General features: G+C 35.1%; 1 protein-coding gene across 19 annotated transcripts in view; it reads right to left on the bottom strand.

Moving 5' to 3' along the window:
• The window catches only part of LOC106827309 (butyrophilin subfamily 1 member A1-like), a 43498-nt gene extending 24629 nt beyond the window's left edge, over positions 1-18869 (bottom strand). For 4 of the 19 annotated variants that reach the window (XM_070515169.1, XM_070515170.1, XM_070515172.1 and 1 more), the window contains exons 1-3: positions 17322-17613; positions 15008-15028; positions 5387-5497 (exon numbers count right to left, since the gene is read on the bottom strand). In XM_070515169.1, the coding sequence (XP_070371270.1) occupies positions 5387-5497; positions 15008-15028; positions 17322-17382 (193 nt within the window). In that variant the 5' untranslated portion in view covers positions 17383-17613. Of the gene's footprint in view, positions 1-2425; positions 2486-5386; positions 5498-8222; positions 8308-15007; positions 15029-16531; positions 16569-17321 lie in introns of all 19 variants that reach the window. The other 15 variants (XM_044776351.2, XM_070515168.1, XM_070515165.1 and 12 more) reach the window with 11 other exon arrangements.
• Between the last annotated feature and the right edge of the window lie 2966 nt (positions 18870-21835).

The following is a 21835-nucleotide window of genomic DNA, read 5'->3' as shown; positions in this document are numbered from 1 at the left end:
AAGATTTCATATTTCAAGATCGTAGTACTCCCCAAAGTGATGTACAGATTCAATGCAATTGTTGTCAAAATTCCAATAATATATATTTTTTGATATTGAAAAAAGCTGATCTTGAAATTCACATGAAATTTTAAGGGACCATAGCCACCTAAACCAATTTTGAAAAACAAAAATAAACTCAGAGGACTAAAACTGCCTGATTTTAATACTAACTGCAAAGCAGCAATAATCAAAACAGTCTGGTCCTGGGATAAGGATGGACATGTAGACCAATGAAATAGAACTGAGAATTCAGAAATGGACCTGTAAGTCTATTGTCAACTGACTTTTGATAAAGATTCCAGGACAATTCGATGGGGAAAGAATAATCTTTTCAATAAATGATGTTGGGATAGCTAGATTTCCACATGTAAAAGAATGAAGTTGGATTCTCACCTCTCTATATCCAAAATAATAACTCAAAATGGATAAAAGACCTAAATGTAAGAGCTATGACTATAAAACTTTTATAAGAAAACACAGAGGGACCTATCTGTGACTTTGGTTTTGGCAATGGATTCTTAGAAATGACACCAAAAGCATAAACAAGAGAAAAAATAGATGAATTGGACTCATAAAAATTAAAAACTTTTGTGCATCAAAGGACTCTATCAAGAAAATTAAAAGACAATCTACAGAATGAGGGAAAATATTTGCAAATTATACATCTTATAAGAGTCTAGTAACAAGAGAGTATAAAGAACTCTTACAATTCACAATAAAAAGAAAAACAACCCTTTCTAAAAATGGACAGAGGACTTGAATAGACGTTTATCTAAGGAAGATATACAAATGCTCAATAATCACATGAAATGATGCTCAGTATCTTTAATCATTAGGATAATGCAAACCCAAAACACAATAATATACCACTTCATATGCACATGGATCACTATTTTTTTTTTTTTAAAGGAAGATAGCTAGTGTTGATGAGGCTGTTGGGAAATTGAAACTCTAGTACATTGCTGGTGGGGATGTAAAATGGTGCTGCTGCTGTGAAAAACATGGTATTTCTCCAAAATGTTAAACATAGTACACCATATGATCCAGCAATCTATTCCTCGGTATATGTCCCTCAAAATTAGAAATAAGCATTCAAACAAATACTTGTACAGGAAGGTTCACAGTAACACTGTTAACAACAGCCAAAAGATGTAGCATGAACCTCAAAATCCATACATGGAGAAAAGGATAAATAAAATATGGCCTATGCATACAATGGAGTGTTATTCAGCCATGAAATGGGAAGAAGTTGTGTTTTTATTTTTATTCAGATGAAAATATTTTCTTATTTTCCTTGTAATTTCTTCTTTGACCCATTGGTTATTTTAAAATATGTTGTTTAATTTCCTAATATATGTTCCCAAACTTTCTTCTGTTGCTGATTTGTAAAATAATTTCATTGAGGTCAGAGAACATACTTCATGTGATTTCAATCTTTAAAGTGTATTAGTACCTGTTTTATGAAGTATATGGTCTATTCAGCAGAATGTTCATGTGCATTTGAAAAAATGAGTATTCTTTTTGTACTTTTCAATTAAAAAGTTTCTGTTTGGTTATTTTCAATAATTTCTATCTCTTTATTCTCTATCTCTTTATTCCCTGTTCAATGGACATCGTTGTTATACTTGTCTTTAGTTTTTTAGATACGGTTCTCTTTCATGCTTTGATATATTTGTAATAGCTTATTTAAAAACCTTTGGCTAATAAGTCCAATATCTACACCCCCATCTGGAACAGTTTCTGTCTTTTTCTGTGTATGGACCACGCTTTCCTGTTTTTTTTCGCGTCTCCTAACTTTTGGTTGAAAATTGAAATTTATAGAAAATATAACATGGCAACTCTAGAAATCCGGTTCCTCTCCCTCCACCAAGTCATGTTGTTGTTTTCTTGATCTTTGTTTGTTGAGTGACTTTCCTGGACTGATTCTGTGAAGTCTGCATTCCATGTAGTGTGTAGCCATTGTAGTCTCTGATTGCTTAGCTTCTTGGTCAAGTAATGATCAGTCTGAGATTTCCTTAACTGCCTCGAGCCAATAAGTTTACCACCTTTTGCTAAGGGGCTCTGTGTGTGTGTTAGGATATGCCTTTGATGCTCAGGAACTTTATAGCTTTGCTTTAGCCTTCTCTTTCTGATGTGCACAGTCTCAGTCAGCCAGATGTGAGAGATTGGGACCCTTTTCGGTTTTCCTGGGCATGGGCCTAGCCCTGTACATGCCTGCAGACTTCTAGATTCCCAAGAATATGTCAGGGTTTTCAAAGTCCCTTTGGACATCTCATTGCGCAAATCTTCTTTAAAAGTTTTGTTCTGACTCTTATTTGCCTGAAAGGTATCACATTCTTAGGTAGCTCTGAAAAAGTACAGTTGATTGTTTTTGACAAATTACCTGGGGATAGGGTTTTTTCCATGAAGCAAGTTCTGAGCCAGATCAAATAATGGCAACGTCCTGTGAATGATATTTTTCCAGGGATCGATGAGACAAGTCAAATATGGCAAATACTCTGGTTGCTGCAAGCCTTCTGAGTTCCACAGCCACCGTGGTTGCAAAGCTGCTGCATTTAAAGGCTACCACAGAGCTGGAGAGAAAGGGACAGGACTAGGCCAGCTTACAATGCACAAAATCTTATTGTTCTTACTTAAGTTCAGCAGTTCTTCTTGAATAAATATTCTTCAGATTGTGGCAAAATTTTGGTTAATTTACAGAGCTCTGATTTTCACAATTTTATCAGTATTTTCATTGCTTTTATGGAGAAATGCATTTAGAGAGATCTTCACTCTGCTATTCAGGTAAGCCCTGCCCTTAACGGTAAAGTTTTACAATGGTGTTTTAATGTTTCTCTGACACTTCCTGTAACTCATGTAAGTTCTACAAGAAACTGAAAGTGGCTTCATGGTTCATATATAACTCAAAATGTCTTTTTTATGCATTCTATTGCTGTATCTTCAATTACAGGTAAATTAATTTAAAATGGTCTCCATTAATAACTGGCTCATCCAAAGCTTTGTATAAACATAGTATTCTTTTATAAATTGAATGTGACAATCCTTAACTTTAGTTTATATTTGTAAGCCTGTGGATATTTCCTGTGTAATTTTTCAGTAGATTTCACAATTGAAAACTCTAAACCATTTGAAGAATTGTAATAACTCTCACATATGAATTATTGTAATGTCCATTTGCACACTTTTATTTTGACATTACTTACTGACAAAATTTACTGACCATTTTCTGGCAGTTTTTCTCCCAACACAGATCAGAGAGTTACTATTTGTGCAGATGCTACAGGGATAGGCTCTGGGAACAGATTGACAGACTGGCTTCCATTGCATGTCCTTTCACTGTACCCATGAAAACCTCCTCCTCTTTCCCACAGCTACAGCCACTGATGCCACTTCTGCTGCTGTTGCCACTGCTGCTGTCACAAATCTGGGCTCAGGTCAAAGCTCAGTAACACCCTTGGCTCCATGGTGCTCTTGCCTGCCACAGGGCTTTGCATGTGCATTGGGCCAACCACAATGTTTGTGCACTGCCTATTGTACCCACAGGTCTGAGCCCACTAAGTGTAGGCTGCTGCTGGATCACAGCTACTTGCACACACTGCCCATCAGTGTATTTCCTTTCCTCATATGTGTGGTCTATTGTCTCATTTGACTTCACTTATGAAACAGATATTCAAAGATAAAATTATTAAAAACTTCAAGATAATGACAGCAGAGAATTCTACCAAGTATGGGACAGTCTCAGCACTGGGCCTTGAGCAACTGCATAAATTGCATACTTGTGAAGCCAGCCCTGAACACAACCATTCCATGGAGAATGTCATTGGAGGGTTTTCGTGGTCCATACCCAGTAGATGTGCAGTATGGCAAGGATGATAATAAGAACACATGGATATGACGGCTTGAGTGTTTCTTCTGGGCATGACCATGCAAAACTTTTGGAATTCTGTAGCTCTGAGTATTCTCCATTAAAGCAATAATGGTTTACATATGTAAGAGCTACACAAAGAAAACTAAGTCCATCCCTTTTGTCAGCCTAAGAGAGTAGAACAACAGCTTTCCTGTCACCTGTTCTGTAATAGTCTTCAGTTAAATATTTGCAATTAGTCCTTACATAGATATGGCATTTCAATTCCTTAAATTGGATTGTGTGGCTATATGCCTTGTAGCAGATTCTAATACTATATTGATTGTTTTAATGTATTATTAGGAACTCTAAAAACATTTGTTCAAATTTTACTTTCTATTTTGTACCAATATCCGTTTTTACTGTTATGTTGACTGTATACTAATTTAAATTGAGTTTTTAAAAATGTTGTCTTGATTTTATTTAGCAGCATTCATTTAAATCCAGTGTGCTTGTTTACTAGAATGAAACATATTTCATGAGATTTCATTCTTTATCATTGATTCCTGTTTCCTTCTATGAATCTATACTGAAAAAATCCAAATATATTTCTTTGAATATTTCTGCATGATCAGAATTTTTGAATTTGTAGGTACTGCATATTATATTTTTCTAAGGAGATAATATTTTTTTCTACAGTAACTTTAAAAATTGTAAAAAATGTGTGGTAAAACTTTCTTAATATCTCTCCACAAATCTTGCTTGAAAATTTTAGGATTTCTGTTTTACACTTGCACATTCTTTATGATAAAATATATCATAATCAATCCTCCATGTAATTTATGAATCTATTTTCTAATGTAAGAATCTATTCTCTAATACAAGAAAATCAATTCCTCTATATGACCATTAAGATTTTGATTAAATGCTTTCAGTGGTAGTGAACTCATGACCTTCTTTGTAGGCATAGTCAATATTCAGAAAGGTCTCACCATTAAAATACTTCCTTATATAGTGCTCAGACATGACCCTTTAAAACTTTAATCAGTATTTCTAATTCTAACAGCTGAACTAACTCTGAGGAGAGACAGAGAGAGAATATCTTTTCTCAATGAAGAGTTATCAAAATAATTGAGAAGTTTCACAAGTACCTCATATATTGTGCGTTTCCTTGTTAACATATTATTTACTTATCCTGTTAATTTTTAAGAACTGTTTTCAGAATCTTTACAATTTTGGGAACAGTACACTTGATGGATTGCAGTTTGTCAAAATCTCTCTTATACTGTATTCCCCAGAACTAAATTAATGAGTTCCCATCAAAAGTGAAAGGTAGACAATAAAGTGGAACTATCATATCTCTTACCTCCAATTCTGCTTTTATAATAGGAATGTCAGATCCTTCTCATCTCTCTTATCATCATTCAGGAACCATGTGAAAATCTATCAGTGTAGTGGATAGTTCCCTTAAGATATCACTTTACATACTTACTAACTTACCACTTTTGTGATATTCTCTTCTGCACATATAAATAATAAAGAATAACATTAGGTATTGGAGAAGGCGAGCTGCAGTGAAGATGTCCACATCATCTACTTTGGGCTGAGATTCTGAAAAATGAATACCAGAATTTTCTTATTAACATCCAGACCAACCCTATTGCTGTTTCTACAATGAAAATTTTATTCTATACTTCAAGTAACATGTAGGTCTATGACCAAGTTTCAGTCTTCATGGATAGAGTTGAGGGATTCCATGACTCCTAAGTACCAGAGGTGTGGTAGTGTAGCAGCCACACAGAAGACAGGATGGGACTGAATATCTCAGAGTAGGTCATGGGTTGTGGAGATGCTTCTCTCGTGGGTTGTGGAAAACACCTGAGTGTGGACACCTCACAGTAAATGAGGGAATCTCTGCCAAGTCCCAGGGCTGCCCTCATCACTTTGCTATTCCCTACGAAGCCAAACATTATCTAGGGCAGTAATTGTCAGACTATGGCCCACAGACCAAATCAAGTTGACATATATTTGTGGAAGGTTTGTGATTTCATAATGGATTTCACATCTTTAAAACACTGAAAAAAATGAAAATCAGAATACTATTTTATGATGCAAAATAATATGCAGTTCAAATTTCAATGTCCATAGAACTCAGCTATTCTCCTTCATATATGTGTAGTCTAAAGCTGCTTTTTAATTACAATAACAGAGATAAGTAGTTGCAATCAAGACTGTTTGTAGTACAGCGATGCAGTTATAGCTTAACATCATGTTGAGTTGTTCAACTCTCGCTGCACAGCAACACTTTATTTTATCTCTTTGTTTTATTACCAGAAAACATCAATCATGTCAAAACAAGAAAAGAAGAAAAAATAGACTTCAAAAGAAACATTTTAAGGTATTTTAGTGTGGATTATTTTATTAGTGAATTATGTTTCTATTATGCAATGACACTGTACCTGTGCTAAAAGATAACAATATAAACTGGCATTGCCTGACTAATATTCATCACAATATTCTCAAATTATGGTAAAACAACTTAGAAAACTTATAAAGTTTAAAGCTTAGTATCTCAACACAGAAGAATTTCTTCATGAAAATAATAAAAAGGAAAATGAGACTGCAACAAAAGTAAGTCTTCAAGGGCTCATTTCTTAGTCAAGCAAGAGAAGTCATTGAACAATGGTGAGCTAAATTAAACTGTATTTGATTGAAGTGGCCAAAGAAATGTGTCCAGAGAAAATAAACTTAAGTCTATTGATCTTTTGTTGACAACATTTGTTCAAAAGTTTGAAGACATTGTGAACAATATCATCAGCCAAATAGAAACCAAGGCACTATCTAGTTATGAAAGAAGACAGAATATACATACTTTTTCCTATTCCTCCTAATAACTATGGCCTAAAACCCTGTACATATATATATAAAACAAAAAGACTCTGAAACGTGCTTACAAGAAAGTAAAGAGGCTAGAGTTCTTGGGACCCAGGGAATGATGCATAGTGAGTTCCCTGGGTTTTCTTTCTGCCTATTATATGCCTAACTAGCTGCTGAAGAAACCCAGACATATTAATGGGGGAAGATAAAATAACCCCCAAGGAAAGCATGCTCTCTGTAGCCAAAGGACCAGGAATTGGCAGCCCAGCAAGGCACTTTTAAATAATAACTCCCCTACTCCAATGAAACACCACAGAAAAAACTGAGCCCCACTCCCACTATTCAGCAAAGACCAAGGAGCCTAGAAATTCACCTTCACTCAACTAACATGTACCCCTTCCCCTCCTGGGTTGGTGTTGGTGAAGGCAAAGTGAAGAGCTAGAGCTTTCATTCTCAGCCAGCAGCAGTGAGGCCACTTCCCCTACCGTGCCACAGAGTCAGTGGAGACCACATGGAGAATAGTAATGAGGTGGTCATCACTTTACCAGGTGTGATGGTGTCAACAGGGGACCAGAGGGAACCTGAACTTTCAGCCCTACCCAGTGGTAACAAAGTGCCTCTCTCCTCCTAGAGTGTTAATAAATGCTTAGTGGGGAATGCTGAGTACTTCCACTTCCACTTAACACTGATGAGATGATGTCCTCTTTCTCTGATTCATGTGGTGACATTTGAAACTTGATAAAACAGATGATTTAAGTAAAATCCATAGTCTCATAACACTCAAAACGTCCAGGATACAATAGAAAATCACTCTTCATATCTGGGAGAACCAGGAAAATATCAACATGAATGAAAAAAGCAATCAATAAACACCAACACCAAAATGGCAAAGATGTTTGAATAATCTGACAAGGATTTTAAGATTGTTATCATAAAAATAAGTAATTATGAACACACTCGTAACACATAAAAAAAATAGAAAGTCTTAGGAAATAAATAGAAGATATAAAGGAGAACCAAAAAGAAATTTAAGAAAATACCATATCCAAAATAAAATACTCACTAAATGGGCTTAACAGAGAACAGAGATGATGAAGAATGAGTCTCAGTGAACTCGAATACAGAACAATACTAATTATCCAATCTGAACAAGAGAGAGGAAATAGACTGAAATAAATGATTAGAGACTCAGGGTCCTGTGGAACTATAACAAAAAATCTAATGTTCATGTCATTGGGGTCCCAGGAGAGGACAAAGAGTGTGGGGCTAAAAAAGTATTGGAATAAATGATGGCTGAAAATTTCACAAATTTGGCAAAAGATATTAACTTACAGATTCAGTCAGTTGAGCAAACCACAAATAGGATAAACCCAAATAAATCCATGCCCAGAAACATCATAAACCAACTTCTGAAAACTAAAGACAAAAACATCTTGAAAGTAGACGAACAACTCCTTACCTTTAGGAGAAAATCAATTTGAATTACAGATTTCTAATCAGAAACCATGGAAGTCAGAAGGAAGTGGCAGAATATTTTTAAAGTGCTGAAAGAAAAGAACTATCAATCAGAATTCTATACTCAGTGAAAATATCCTTCAGGGGAAATAAGGAAATTTTCAGATTAAAGTAAACTAAGTGAATTTCTTGCCAGCAGACCTATTCTAAAAGAATGGCTAAATAAAGTTCCTGAAATTGAAAGGGAGTGATAAAATAAGGAATCTTGGAACATTAGTAGGGAAGACAGAACAAGGGAAGGAGGATAAGTTTGGTCAAATAGATAGATAAATAGATTTTCCTTTTCCTTTTGAGTTTTCTAAAATATATTTGATGGTTGAAGCAAAAGTTGTAACATTATTTGATATGCTTCTCAATGCATATAGAGGCTACATAAAATATAATTATAAATGAGCGAGGATAAACGGATCTAAAGGGAGATAAGTTTTCTACAATTTATTTAAGCTAGCGAAATGTCAACACCAGTAAACTGTGATAAGACATTTACGTATAGTGCAATGGCTAGAACAACCACTAAAACGTCTATTCCAAGAGATAAACTAAAATAATGTAGATAAAAATGGAATTCTAAAAAATGTTTCTGTAACATGTGAGAAGGCTAGACAAAGAAAACATAGAAGTAAAAAGTAGAGGGCTAACAGAAAACAAAAATAAAATGGCAGACTTAAGTCCTAATATAAGAATAGATATAAATGGCCTAAGTACACCACTTAAGAGACATATATCAATAGGATGGATTTAAAAAATTACCAGAGTATATACTGTCAAGAAAGTCACTTCAAATATAAGTACAGAGGTAGGTTGAAAGTAAAATGATAGAAAAATATATATGATGCATATGTTAAATAAAAGAAAGCAGGAGTGGCTACATTAATATCAGATAAAGTAGACTTACTTGAATGTTCGTAGTAAGTTTATTTGTAATAACGACAACCCAGAAACTCAAGCTCAAATGTCATTCAACGAGGGAGTGGTTAAACAAACTGCAATATGTCCATGTTATTTAATACTAACCCACAATAAAAAGTAACAAACTACTGAACTTGTAACAACTTGGACAGATCAAAAGAGCATTATGCTGAGTGAAAAAAAGCTGACTGCAAATGATTACAATGTATGATTCCTTCAATATAACACTATCAAATTGGCAAAATTATAGAGTTAAAGAACAGTTTAGTGGTTATCAGGGGTTGAGGATGGTGAGGGTGGGAAGGAGAGAGATCGATGTGAGTATCAAGCATTAACCTGAAAAAGTCCTTTATGGTGAAGGAATTTTTCTGTATCTTGATTGTGAACATGGTTACACAAATCTACGCATGTGATAAAATGGCATGAAACTATACACATTTGGCGTATCAGTGTTAATTTCCTGGTTTTGGTTATGTACATTGTACTATAGTTATGTAAGATGTAATCATTGGAGGAAAGTAAGTAAAAGATACATGGGGTCTCACTGTACTATTTGTCAACTTTCTGTGAATTTATAATTATATTGAAATAATTTTTTATTGAGGTAATATTAGTTTAATTTAACATTATATAAATTTCGGGTGTACATCTTTATATTTCAACTTCTGTATAGACAACATCATATTCACCACCAAAAGTCTAGATTCCATCCACCATAGTACGAATGTGCCTTTTTTACCCCTTCCATTCTCCCCTCACCTCCCAACAATTCTGGTAACTACCAATCCATTCTCTGTATTTATGTGTTTGTGTGTTATTACTATTTTTTTTTGATCTCCCACATATGAATGAAATCATACAGTATTTTTCTTTCTCCATCAGACTTATTTCACTCAGGATAATACCCTCAGGTAATTTTTTTTTTTTAAATAAGGAATAATACGGAGGTGGGAAACAAGGTAAACAATTTTGAGTGATTTTCTTGCCTCTTGATGGAGCTTACCAATACTCCTCAGTTATTGCTCCTTCTTCAAGGAGTCAATGCCAAATTTGAAGTGACTGAAAAATTAGCCTCTATAAATACTTTTCATGGAATAAATACAAATGAGAAAATTTTTTTAAAAGTTGATTAAACACTAACTTGATATAACCTGAAGTGGAATTTGCTAAAATATACTCAAATTTCTGTTGGTAAAAAGTATGTATGGACCATTATAAGACTTAATTGGACATATTTTAAAAATCTGTGAGAATGTAAGGTTATTTTTTGTTATTCATCTGTAGATACTTTGCAGAAAATATTTTAAAACATTTTAATCTCCCTTGTATCATTGAACCAGTAGTGTCAACAGAGAAATTCATTCACTATGGTGTACTCAAGCATTGTTAATTCTGAGAATTTTTGTCAGAAATAGAATCTGACTTACTCTACCAGAGAGGATTTTGATAGCTTGGCTGTGATAAAGTTTTATTGTGTGTTCTTTTTAAACTCAAGGTTGAGATTGAAATTTTCTGAATTAGAAGAATAATGTCAATCACTCATATTGAAAACCATATAACTTTGGAAAATAGCTTGTACTGCAGACATAATAATGTTCCTTAACAAATTCAACCTAAAAGTACAAGATAAAATAGAGCTTACATGTGAAATTTACACTGTGGCAAAGACATTTTTCTTACAATTAATACTTGAAGCACATGAAGTGTCAAGCTACTTTACATAATTTCTGTGATGTCAAAAGGTAAAACAAGCAAAAAGATCACTCTCACACAGATTTGCACCAGATATATTTTCAGGTTTAAACTAAATTTCCAGGAGTACTCAATGCAACAGCAAAGGACATTTCCATATTTTTAAAATCCAGTTAATTGTGCAATTAAGGAGCTTCCAAATAACCTTCAATTGGACGCTGCTAATCTGCAAGGTTATGACATTCTAAAGGAAAATAGTAAGAAAAGAATCAAATAGAATTCAAATATTGCCTTTCAAGTGATTTAAGCTCAATCAAAGTCATATGCTTGTGGACTGATTCATTATTTGTCAGTAGCTCTCTGTGTGAAAAAACATTTTCAAAGATGAAATGCATAAATCTTATTACAAACCATTATTAACAGATAAACACTTGCAATTTTTCTAGTGATAAGGAATGCTAACTTTAAACCGCAATTAAACAAGATCTTATTTCCTCCAAAAATTACATTCCTCTCATTATTAGATCTGCATTACAAAAATTGTACTCAATAATTATTATTACAGTTTGAATTTCATCAGTAAAATTTTTGTGGGATTTATTTTCTTTCTTGTTATCTAAGTACCTACTTAATATCTTTGATTTTATCTCTTGGTCTGAAAAGCCTAAAATATTTACTATCTTCTCCTTTACATATAATGTTTGCTGACTCCTAATCTGGGGTAAGAAACAGGAGAGACTCTACCTGAATGAAAACAGCATAACTCCTCTGTGGTGGCATTCAGGTTGGAACCTGAAGATGCAGTTAACTCATCAGGCTTCTAGTTGGATATCTTTTTGCTGCACCACAATGATTCATGTGCACACCTCTAGAACTGTGCAGTTTTAGGTGAGACACAGATGAATTTTATAAATAGAAGTTAGTGAGTTTGTTCCCAAATTCTCATTTCACAAACATCTTGCATAAAAATGTGGTAAAAAGTATAGGAGTAAGTGGGTTACACTCTTGGTGTTCCAAAGGAACAAGTGTGATTACAGTGTCATTGAAAAACAATAAAGAATCATTCTCCTTCCTTTTTGAAATTAAATTCATACCTTAAGTACTGAATCAACTATAGGAGAAAAATAAAATGCTAACGAGTTCTCTGGGCAATTGCGTAGGAAATTCCATCTTATACCTATTTTTTTTTTTAAATATCGGCCCGAGCTAACATCTTTTGCCAACTTTCTTCTTCTTCTTTTTTTCTTCTTTTCCTTAAAGCCCACCAGTGCCTAGTGGTATATTCTAGTTGTAGGTCCTTCTAGTTCTGCTATGTGGGGCACCGCCTCAGCATGGCCTGATGAGTGGTGCTAGGTCCGCATCCAGGATCAGAATTGGCCGCCAAAGTAGAGAATGCAAACTTAACCACTTGGCCACAGGCCGGCCCAGACCTACTCTTTTATTCTGAAAATTTTCTTCACTCCAGTCTTGCTCTAACTTCTGGATCTGTTTTCTAACTTTCTGGGCCTGAGCTTTCTCTCACTGATTTATGCCATTGAAAAGATTACTGCTCATTGGTGCTTATTTAATTCTAAGTAAAGTAAGGTTGGAATAGATTAACCATGAGATTCTTTTCAACCCTGATCAACTTATGAGTCTAGGTATGCAAAGAAGATAAAGAAAGAAATTCAGCTTAATGAGTTTCCTACCGTTTGCCATGTTTATTTTTACAAGGTGATATGGGAATTTATCCTACTTCTTCCTATTTCTGAATGATAATGAGATCAGAAATGATATTTAGGCTCACTATGGATATACCAAAAAGAGACAGAAAGTAGTTTAAAGGCAATGTTTAGTATGGAAATAGTGTTTATTTGTTTATATTTCACTTGTACTACAAATACAAAATGAATATTAAAAAATGAATACATTTCAAAGAAAAACAAGAGAGGATTATGTGTAAAATAATAAACAGCAGATGATGAATTTTGAAGTTTTATTCAGAGAAGAACAGTGTGTCACTCACACCTATCTGTTACTGATCACCACATAGGCAGAGCAGATGCCTTACAAGAAAACCATCGGCACAAACTTCCTGACAACCAAAACTCTGAGCCTCGGAAAGATTTTGAAAAAGTCCCTTTGAGAGTAATCTGACCTTTTATTGTAGTTGCAAACGATGTGATTCAAATATTTGAAATAAATTCTACGGATTTAGGTTGGAATAATGAAGACACAAGTTTGAGAAGCTCACAGGAACTGGCCAGTCTCTGAGAAAGGACATGACGAGACGACAGCCAGGACTCACAGAAACTGTATCTGGTGGATCACTCAGAACTTGGTGCCTTCTTGCCTCTTCAGCATTGAAACGTGTAAGTTTACTTAAGTGCTCTGCCAGCTCTGCCAGCTCCTTTCTTAGCCTCTACTCCTCTTTGTTTCTACTCCTATCTTTCTTCCCACTACAGACTGACACTTACTTCCTTAGTTCTTTGCCCACATTTCGGTGAGAGATAATTTGATGGGCTGAGCTGATTGCTATTCCTGTTGCTAGGACACAGTTTTTGGATCTGCCCTTTTTAGGGTCACTGGCCCTCCAATATGAGATGCCCTTGGAAAAGTGTTCTGCTCTTCACCTTCAGCAGTGACTGGATCACTTGGGACGGGGAACAGTGATTCCTGTGAAAGCATAGGCTACAACTCTTTCCCTCAGCAGAGTGGAAGAAAGGGGAGTTTCCTTGAGGAGGGGACACATGCATGGCTTTCTGGTTTAGCTTCATGCTCCAATTCCACTTTTGTAAAATTTTCAGGAGGCATTTATGGTGAGCACTCCAAAGGTAGAGAGTAGACTGAAGAGCTAAGCTAAGAAAAGAGAGAAGAGACAGGAATTGTGGAGCAAAATGGAAAGAAGGCAGAGAACAGTGCCAAAAAGTGTGGGATGGATACAGGACCAGCTATAGAACTTGCAAAATTTCAGTGCAAAATGAAAATGTAGGGCTCCTTGCTGAAAACTTATTAAGAATTTCAAGATGGTGACTGTGAAACATTAAACCAAGTGTGAAGCCCTACTGAGGGCAGGAGTCTGTGCAACTACACAGCTCTCACACCCATGAAAATGGCCCTGGATGGATGCATAATAAATGCAAAGGAAATAGAGCAAGAGGGAATCTCAAAAAAAATTGTGGAAGACAAAAGAGAAAAAGGAAAGTCGGGAATATCACCATGGAATGACATTTCTTGTAAACAGATAAATGTTAACATATTTTTGATATTGTTATGAAAAGTATAATTTAAGGACTCATAGAAATACCATTAGGATAGAGGTAAAATATCTTTGCTGTGACCTTCCTCAGTAGATAACAAAGAACTGAAAATTCTTCTAAAAATGAAGAATGAATTCCCTATGTTGATGTAAACATTTTCCTGATAAATAAAAAGTTGAATACCCTCTAAAATTCTTATTACAGGTTGAGAATTTTAAAGTTGCAAACAGAAAGGTCAACTTTCATATATAATTACAAATAAACTCTAGCACGTCTTAGTTTAGGCTCAGTTTCACCATTTTCATGATCATTGTCTTCACGAGGCAGTTCCCATTAACTTGTGTGAAAACACAGGGCAAGGTGCTTTGTATATTGAACCTCATTTAATGCAGATAGATCTTTGAAGCTGGAAGTCACTTAACACACTATGAATCTGAGGAACAGAGAGCTTAAGGTCTTTACATAAGATTGTACAGTGAAGAACACCAAAGATTTTCTAATAGGTGACATGTATTTTCTAATGTGCATTTTATTCCAAAGTTAAAATTTGTGACCTCTCTGAAGCAGTCACCATATATTTACCACTTCTTTCTTTGGATAAAACCATCTTTCAGCTCCTGCAACCTCCTAATTTAGGCTATTTTTGCTGGATCACATAATTGGTCCAAGTTTAATTGGTTTACAGACGAATAACCTCAAAATTGGTTTCAAGATAAATGATATACTTTAAAAAAATCTAAAATTTAGAAATGCAAGAAAAAGTGTTTAACTTACATATTTAAAACATCTAACTTAAAATTAATAGAGGTTAGGAGATGAGTTAACTGAGGATTTAAATTGGACTAAGAACCCAACAAAATTTTGTATAGAGAGTAATAAAAGAACTCACCTGTCTTTTCCAATAGATTTCCTGGAAATTAATATGAGTACACGTCATTATTTTAAAATAATATGTAGAAGATAAAATTTGAAGTTTTCTTTAGTAAATAAATGCATCATTATGTAGAGACAGAATCACATCTAAGAGAATCAACTTTTGTGACAAAAAGTATGAATCTAAGAAATGAGAAATAAACAAGAAAAATCCTTTTTTCGTCTATGAATCTGATCTTTACTTTGAAAGCCTACATGAAAAATTATACATTCTAAACTTTTAAAGCATAGCGTAAATGTTACGTTTTAAAAAAGAGGTTTTGCAGAAAATGTTTCTGAAGATAATAATGTCTTACATGTCATTCAGATTATTTAATTATTGTTTTTGATGGAAAATTGGTTTAAATAATTGAGATAAATTCCAAGAATTTAACTTACTGAGATGTAGCCAATTTTACTTAATCTGGCTGTAATATGACTCAGCTATATTCCCACTTCTTTTTGTTTATATTTTCATCTTTCTTCTTGCTAGAGACCAACAATTCCCTATTTATATCTCAGCGAAATGCCTGATGGAGAGAATTGGACTTATTTACATAATAACTATTGGTACTGTGTGAGCAGGAAGTTTTGGTCCAGCTGTCTGCCTAGGCAAATGGTCACCTCATGGATTGGTCCCTTTGGTCTTGTATCCAATCTCCTTCCTCCAAAAGTGACCAGATAACCTATCTTTGTCTTATCTATCATGTACAGTTACACTTTTTCTCCCAATATTACACTGTAAATGCACTGCTAAAGGTCAACAACAATTTATGTTAAATCTGCTGCTCAATTTTCGATCCATGTTCTTAAATTTTCTACAGCATGTATAATATCTACCACTGCATTCTTTTTTGAATATAACTTGATTTGTCTTTCTATAATAACATTATTTCCTACCTTCCCTCCTGCCCATATGTCTCTCATTCTCTGTCACTTATTTTTGTCCTCATGTTATTCCACTACTGAACGTTACTCTGATGTTAGGCAAAAATACTATGTATATGATATATACATAAAACCGTAATAAGTAAGGTGATGAAAAAAATTATCTTACATTTCAAAAGTGATATATTATAGTCATTGAGAAAGAGAACATGGCAAACTATATTTCCTTTTCTATTATATTTGTGTAATTTTAGATTCTAAATAGATTAGTCAATAGTAGCAAAAATGTTTCTGTGTAAGATATGGTCTTGGATATAAGAAAATACAGGAGAAATTTACCTACACATTCCAACAGTTCTACTGAAAAAACAACAGCAGCAAAAAGAAGGTGTTCATTAAATATTGCAAAGCAAATAAATTTTTAAAGTTAAGATGAAAGTAGTCCAATGCCATATTCTTGCATGAAACATTTTTAGAGCATTTTATAAATCTTAAGTGAGGATAGCTTGAATGATACCTCACTGATGGCCAAAGGTAAGTTTTTTCCATTCTCTATTTTTATGGGTGATCCTTCATTGTTTATTTTTCCAAACAGAAAAGGTTAATCACTTACCCATAGTCTTATTATACATCGATTTTTTCAGGAGTTACTATGAATCAGAAAGACAGACACTGTAGGTTGGGTCTCTACTCAACTCCCAAAACCCCCAATTAGTGCACATTAAAATGTGTTCACCATGAATATTAACAGCATGTTATAATTCCACAGCAATGCGTTCCTTGACAGAAGCCTTTCTTTCATTATTACACAGAGTGGCCTGTATGAGAGTGTTGGTTTTCAAGTGTATAAGGTCATTTTTCACGACTTTTAGAATGTAAACATCACATTTATTCATTTCTCACTTCTGGTTTTTTTTTTAAATAAATTACATATAGAAAAGGATGGATGGAAGTGAGATCACTCTAGGAGTTTTGAATTGTGAAGTTAGAGCAGAGAGAAGAACAAAAGTTAGAACATGCACAAAGCATATTATCCAGGAGCATTACACATAAGAATAGGAGAAATATAGGGAGAGAGATAACATCCCAAAATTTGAGTGCACTGGTAGAAGTGAGGAAGAAGAATGAGGTGGAAGAGAAATGAATCTCTAATGAGAGAGAGGTTAGTTAACTGAGAACTCCTTTGGAGCAGCTAATTAGGGAATGAGAAGAAATGAGAAGTCAGTTCCAGCAGACCTGCAAGAGTAACAGATCCAACTCTTATACCTTGTATCCTGACTTATACTTTATCTTTCCGGCCCAAATACTTTTTTTAGAGGCACTAGACATATAGCCACACACACACACACACGCACTCATACATACAAGCACAAACAATAGCAGCAAATAAAAAGAAAACTCACCTTCATGGCTCTCATGCTTCATAAATAATTTTCTACAGTGATCTATTGGCTGAGCCACCATCCCAGGAAGGAGTCTGTTTCACGTGTCACTCGTGGCCCAAAGGAAATTCTCAGCTCTGTTCTGAGCTGTGTTGGCAGGATTCTGAAATGCCTTTGTGTTCCCTATACAAGCACAGAGGGAAGAGAATATGCCACCCACGGCAATGTCCCTGGGTCAGAGAGAAGCTTCAGTCACGTGAATCAGGTTTCTTGCTTCCGAGCTCTGTAGCTAGGTGGAGAATGGAATTAATCCAGAAACAAGGAAGGAGACTCTGAACTCTGGACCTTATAGGATCATAAAACAATATTTTAGTTGTAGTTGTTCATTTGCTCATTTGAATACATGTGTAAATAAATACATATACACAAACGATCAATTGATAAATGGATGACTGGATTTGTTTGTTTTTTTTTCATCCATGGAAATCAACCCCAGTGAGGTTGTCTAGTGCTAAAATGAGAAATTTTATGTTCACTTGATAATTTGTATAGATCAACAAAACTAAGCCAGAGTTGTTACAAAGCAGGTTCCTCTTCTTTTTTCTCAAGACTTTATACACAGATTCCAGTCTCCTTGCTCCAGCCTGTTCTTTTGCAGTACAAATTCAGTACTGGCCTCTACCCTTCTTAGATTCAGTAACCTTCTAATTTCCACTTGCTGTGTTGGACCTCGACTCTGCCATGGGTTCTCTTTATCTTTCTGATCCTTACACTGGCCCACCAGGCTCTTCAGTGGTGTCCCTGAGACTGCATCTCTGACCTCATCTCACACTGTTTAATCACCTGCTCTAACCAGACCTGCCTCCTTGTTGTTCCATGAATTCTCCAAGCAGCTTTTGCTTTGTACTCACTCTTTCGTCTACCTTGAATACTCTTTCTCTGGATTTTCACATGACTCTCCCCTTCACCCTCTCAGGTCTTTATTCACATTTGGAGTGAGACTTTTCCTGGACAAATTGTCTAATGTTCCCACTCTCCTTTAATCCTTATACACCTTTACTACTCTATTTTCTTCTTAGTATTTATCACCATTTAATATACCCATATTTATCTCACTTAAAAGTTTATTGTCTCATCCATAAGAAAGTAAACTTCTTAATGGAAGGAGTTTGTGTCTGCTTTCTCTCTTGCTTTGTACTCAAGGTACCTGTATAGAACATGACTCAATAACATTTAAAAATTAATTAAATTAAGAGTGAGCTTTTCTGAGAAGATTGGTTTGGATGGGTAGCTGAGATTACAGAGCCAAGAAAATGTTAACCTTCTGTGTGATCAGTATCCATGAGTAATGGTATCTCATCTAGAAGCACTAGCCTAGAAGGATAAAAGAGAATTTGGCAGATTCCAGGTATGACCTTTCCATCCCATATCACCATGAAGGGAAGCTGTAAAGCCAGAAGTGATAGAAGGAAAATCAAAATGTCTTCGAGATCTGTTTGACTAAAAATTTTATATGGGAGTAGTATGGTAGATATTATCCCCAAAACTGCTCAAGGAAGCTTAAGGTATCTGGTTGACTGTTTGGTGCCTATCTAAACTAAACTAAACTAAAAAAAAGTGTGTTTATCACTTTATACACAGATCTCCAAAAGCTGTCTACTTCATTGAAAAATAATTCATTTTTAAAAATAATTGAGAAAATTATTTTTTATGTGTAGGCTCAAGATCAAGATATTTACTCAATATCTTTTATGTTTAGGCATTATGATTGGTATAGAATTTAACTGTAATCCTCCTTTAACATATGTAAGCAATGCATTGGAAGTGTGTTTTCATATCACTTTATTTATGATTAAGCAAATATGTATTAAATACCCACCGTAAGCATTATATTAGTTACTTGGGATATACCAGTAAAAACAAAACAAAAGAAATAAGTCATGCCCTTGTATCACTTACATTACAACAGGGTATGATCTTTGCTACAATAATGTTGTGCAACGAAACACAAAATCTCAGTGGCGTACAAAAATAAGCATATATTCAGACCCTGATTCTATAGATCAGTGATTTAAGGTCACTTCTGTCTACTGGTGAGCTATGACTGACTAACCTAGAATAACCTCAGTGAGAACAACCAGGTCTACTTGGCTCCGCTCCGTGTGCATCCTCTAGGAGGTTAGCCTGGATATGTTTTGTGATGACAGCAGGGCAAGAGACAAGAGAAACATGCAAGTGCTTTTACAAACTTCTGCTTATGTCACAACTCTTGTTATGTTAACATCTCTTGACTAAGCAAAGTTACATGATAAAATTCAGAATTAAGGAGAAGGGAATATATTCCACTTCTTAATGGGACAAAGTGCAAAGTTGTACTGAAAAGACTGTGCATGTGGAGAAGATGACGAATTTGGGCCATTAGTGAAATTAATATACCACTCGGGGGCTACAGAACATTAGAAGATGATAAGTGCTATGGGAAAAGAAAACATGAGCAGCGTATTAGGACTGCTGGCAGCTGAAGGGGAATTTCAACTTGAATAGGTCAGTAGGCCTCTGTGAGAAGATAATACTTGAGCAAAGTCTCATCTAAGTGGATTTCTGGGTGAAGAATTTTCCAGGCAGAGGAAACAACTACAACAAAGACCATAAGGAAGGAATGTGCCTGGTGTTTTCAAGGAATATAAAGAGGCCTATGTGACTGGTGTGAAGTGAGCCAGGAAGACAATAATGAGAAGAGGTCAGAAAAGTAGCAGATTGTGTAGCATCTAGTAAGCCACTAACAGGACTTTGATTTCAACTTGAGTCAAATAGGGAGACACTATGGGTCATTGAGTAGGAAAATGACACATTCCAACTGATGTCTGTATTAAGACATAAAACAACCAATCTTGCTGCTGTACTAAGAATAGACAGTAGTGGGAGGAAAAGAAGAAGCAGGGAGACTGTTGCTAAAGTGATCCAGGCAATAATCGATAGTACCTTTGTCTAGTTGTCTAGTTTATGAGCTGTTAAAGTGGTTAAATGTGGTTGAATCTTCAGCAGTTTTTTTCTCCTGAGGAGTAAGAGGTGACTCCTCCAGAGTACCAATGCCTAGGCATTAAGGAGAGCATGAATATGGGATGGAATATCATGCAGACCAGAGTTAAAAGGACTAAAGATGCACCTGAAAGAATGTCTGAAATCCAGAGAGGAAGAAAGGTGAATGGAAATAAAATGAAAAGTACTATCTAATTGTATAGTTGTTCATTGATTAACCAGAGGGCTTCTAAGTGGCAGTTATTTAGATAAGAATTTATTAGATGAGAGAACTACTCAGCCAAGTGTAGCATATCACAATCTCAGGCCCTTTGCCTTAGGGATTTGCTTTCCTTATTGATTTTTTTAATCCATACACTGCACCTGCACACACATTTTCCCTTCTTTCAGGTTCCACAATCTTTGTCTCAAGCCCACATGCTTAGACTTGATCTAACAAAACCAGTCAGTCACATGGGTGAGAAATCTGGATCTAACCAATTGACAAGCCTTAGCTCTGATTTCATCCCCTAATTTTCAGAATAACAGGAATGTAGGGTATCTTAGTATTTCAATCACAAACTAAGATAAAAGGAGTTGGAACTTTCACAAATATTGAAATAGAGGAACTAAAACTGTCACGTGCAAGTGAAGTAATTGCATATTTAGAAACCGCAAAAAATTCTACGGTTAAATTATTGAAATTAATGAGTTTACCAAGGTTATCCGATATATGAAAAATATTAAGAAATCATTGTATTTCTATAGAACCAAAACATACAATTTGAAAAAGGGATACATTATCCTCAAAATCACAAAATACTTAGGAAGAAATACTTTAAAAACAGTTCAAAAACTTCAATGTTCTAAGTTCATGTTTAAAGATTTATTACTAAAAGAGATGTAAATTCTCACAAAATTGGTGTGTGGATTTGACAAAATCCTAGCATATGACGTCTGCTTTGGGGAAAGATGGGGTAACAGGGACTTGAAACAAATTTTTAAACAACTGAAAAAATATATGAAAAAATAGTTTTCAAGACATTGAGTGTCAGACATTGAAGGACAATGATACTGAGAGATGGAAAACAAATTAAGTGAGGCCTGAAATTGCCCCAGCTCACTGCCTAGAGAAAGTTTCTAGGCCATAGAGCATGGAGATGGAAGCCTAGCTGCACCCAGCTCTTTCCCTGATTTGATGAGATCAATCTGGGAGTCCAGGGAAGCCAAGACTGGCTAGAGTTTGTAAAGTGTTAGAGAGGAGATAACTGCACAGAGAGAGAGAGAGCGCTCCAGAGAACTGCTGAGGGTTTCCCTTAAGTCTTCAGTTGATTATTGAACAATGCATGTATGTGAGGAGACTACCCAAGGATGGAGAAGAAACCACCTGAGAGGATTAGAGGGATCAATCAATGGAGTTCACACAGGGTCTAGAATAGTTCTCTCTGCCAGTCAAATTGGAAAACCACACAACACGTGGAGTATCAGATAGAGTTCTCAGAATCATTTTATGTTAG

This window comes from Equus asinus, chromosome 8 (genome assembly GCF_041296235.1).
Source record: "Equus asinus isolate D_3611 breed Donkey chromosome 8, EquAss-T2T_v2, whole genome shotgun sequence".
NCBI lineage: Eukaryota > Metazoa > Chordata > Mammalia > Perissodactyla > Equidae > Equus > Equus asinus.
Note: the sequence above shows the minus strand (reverse complement) of the source record. Positions and strands in the feature narration are given on the sequence as shown.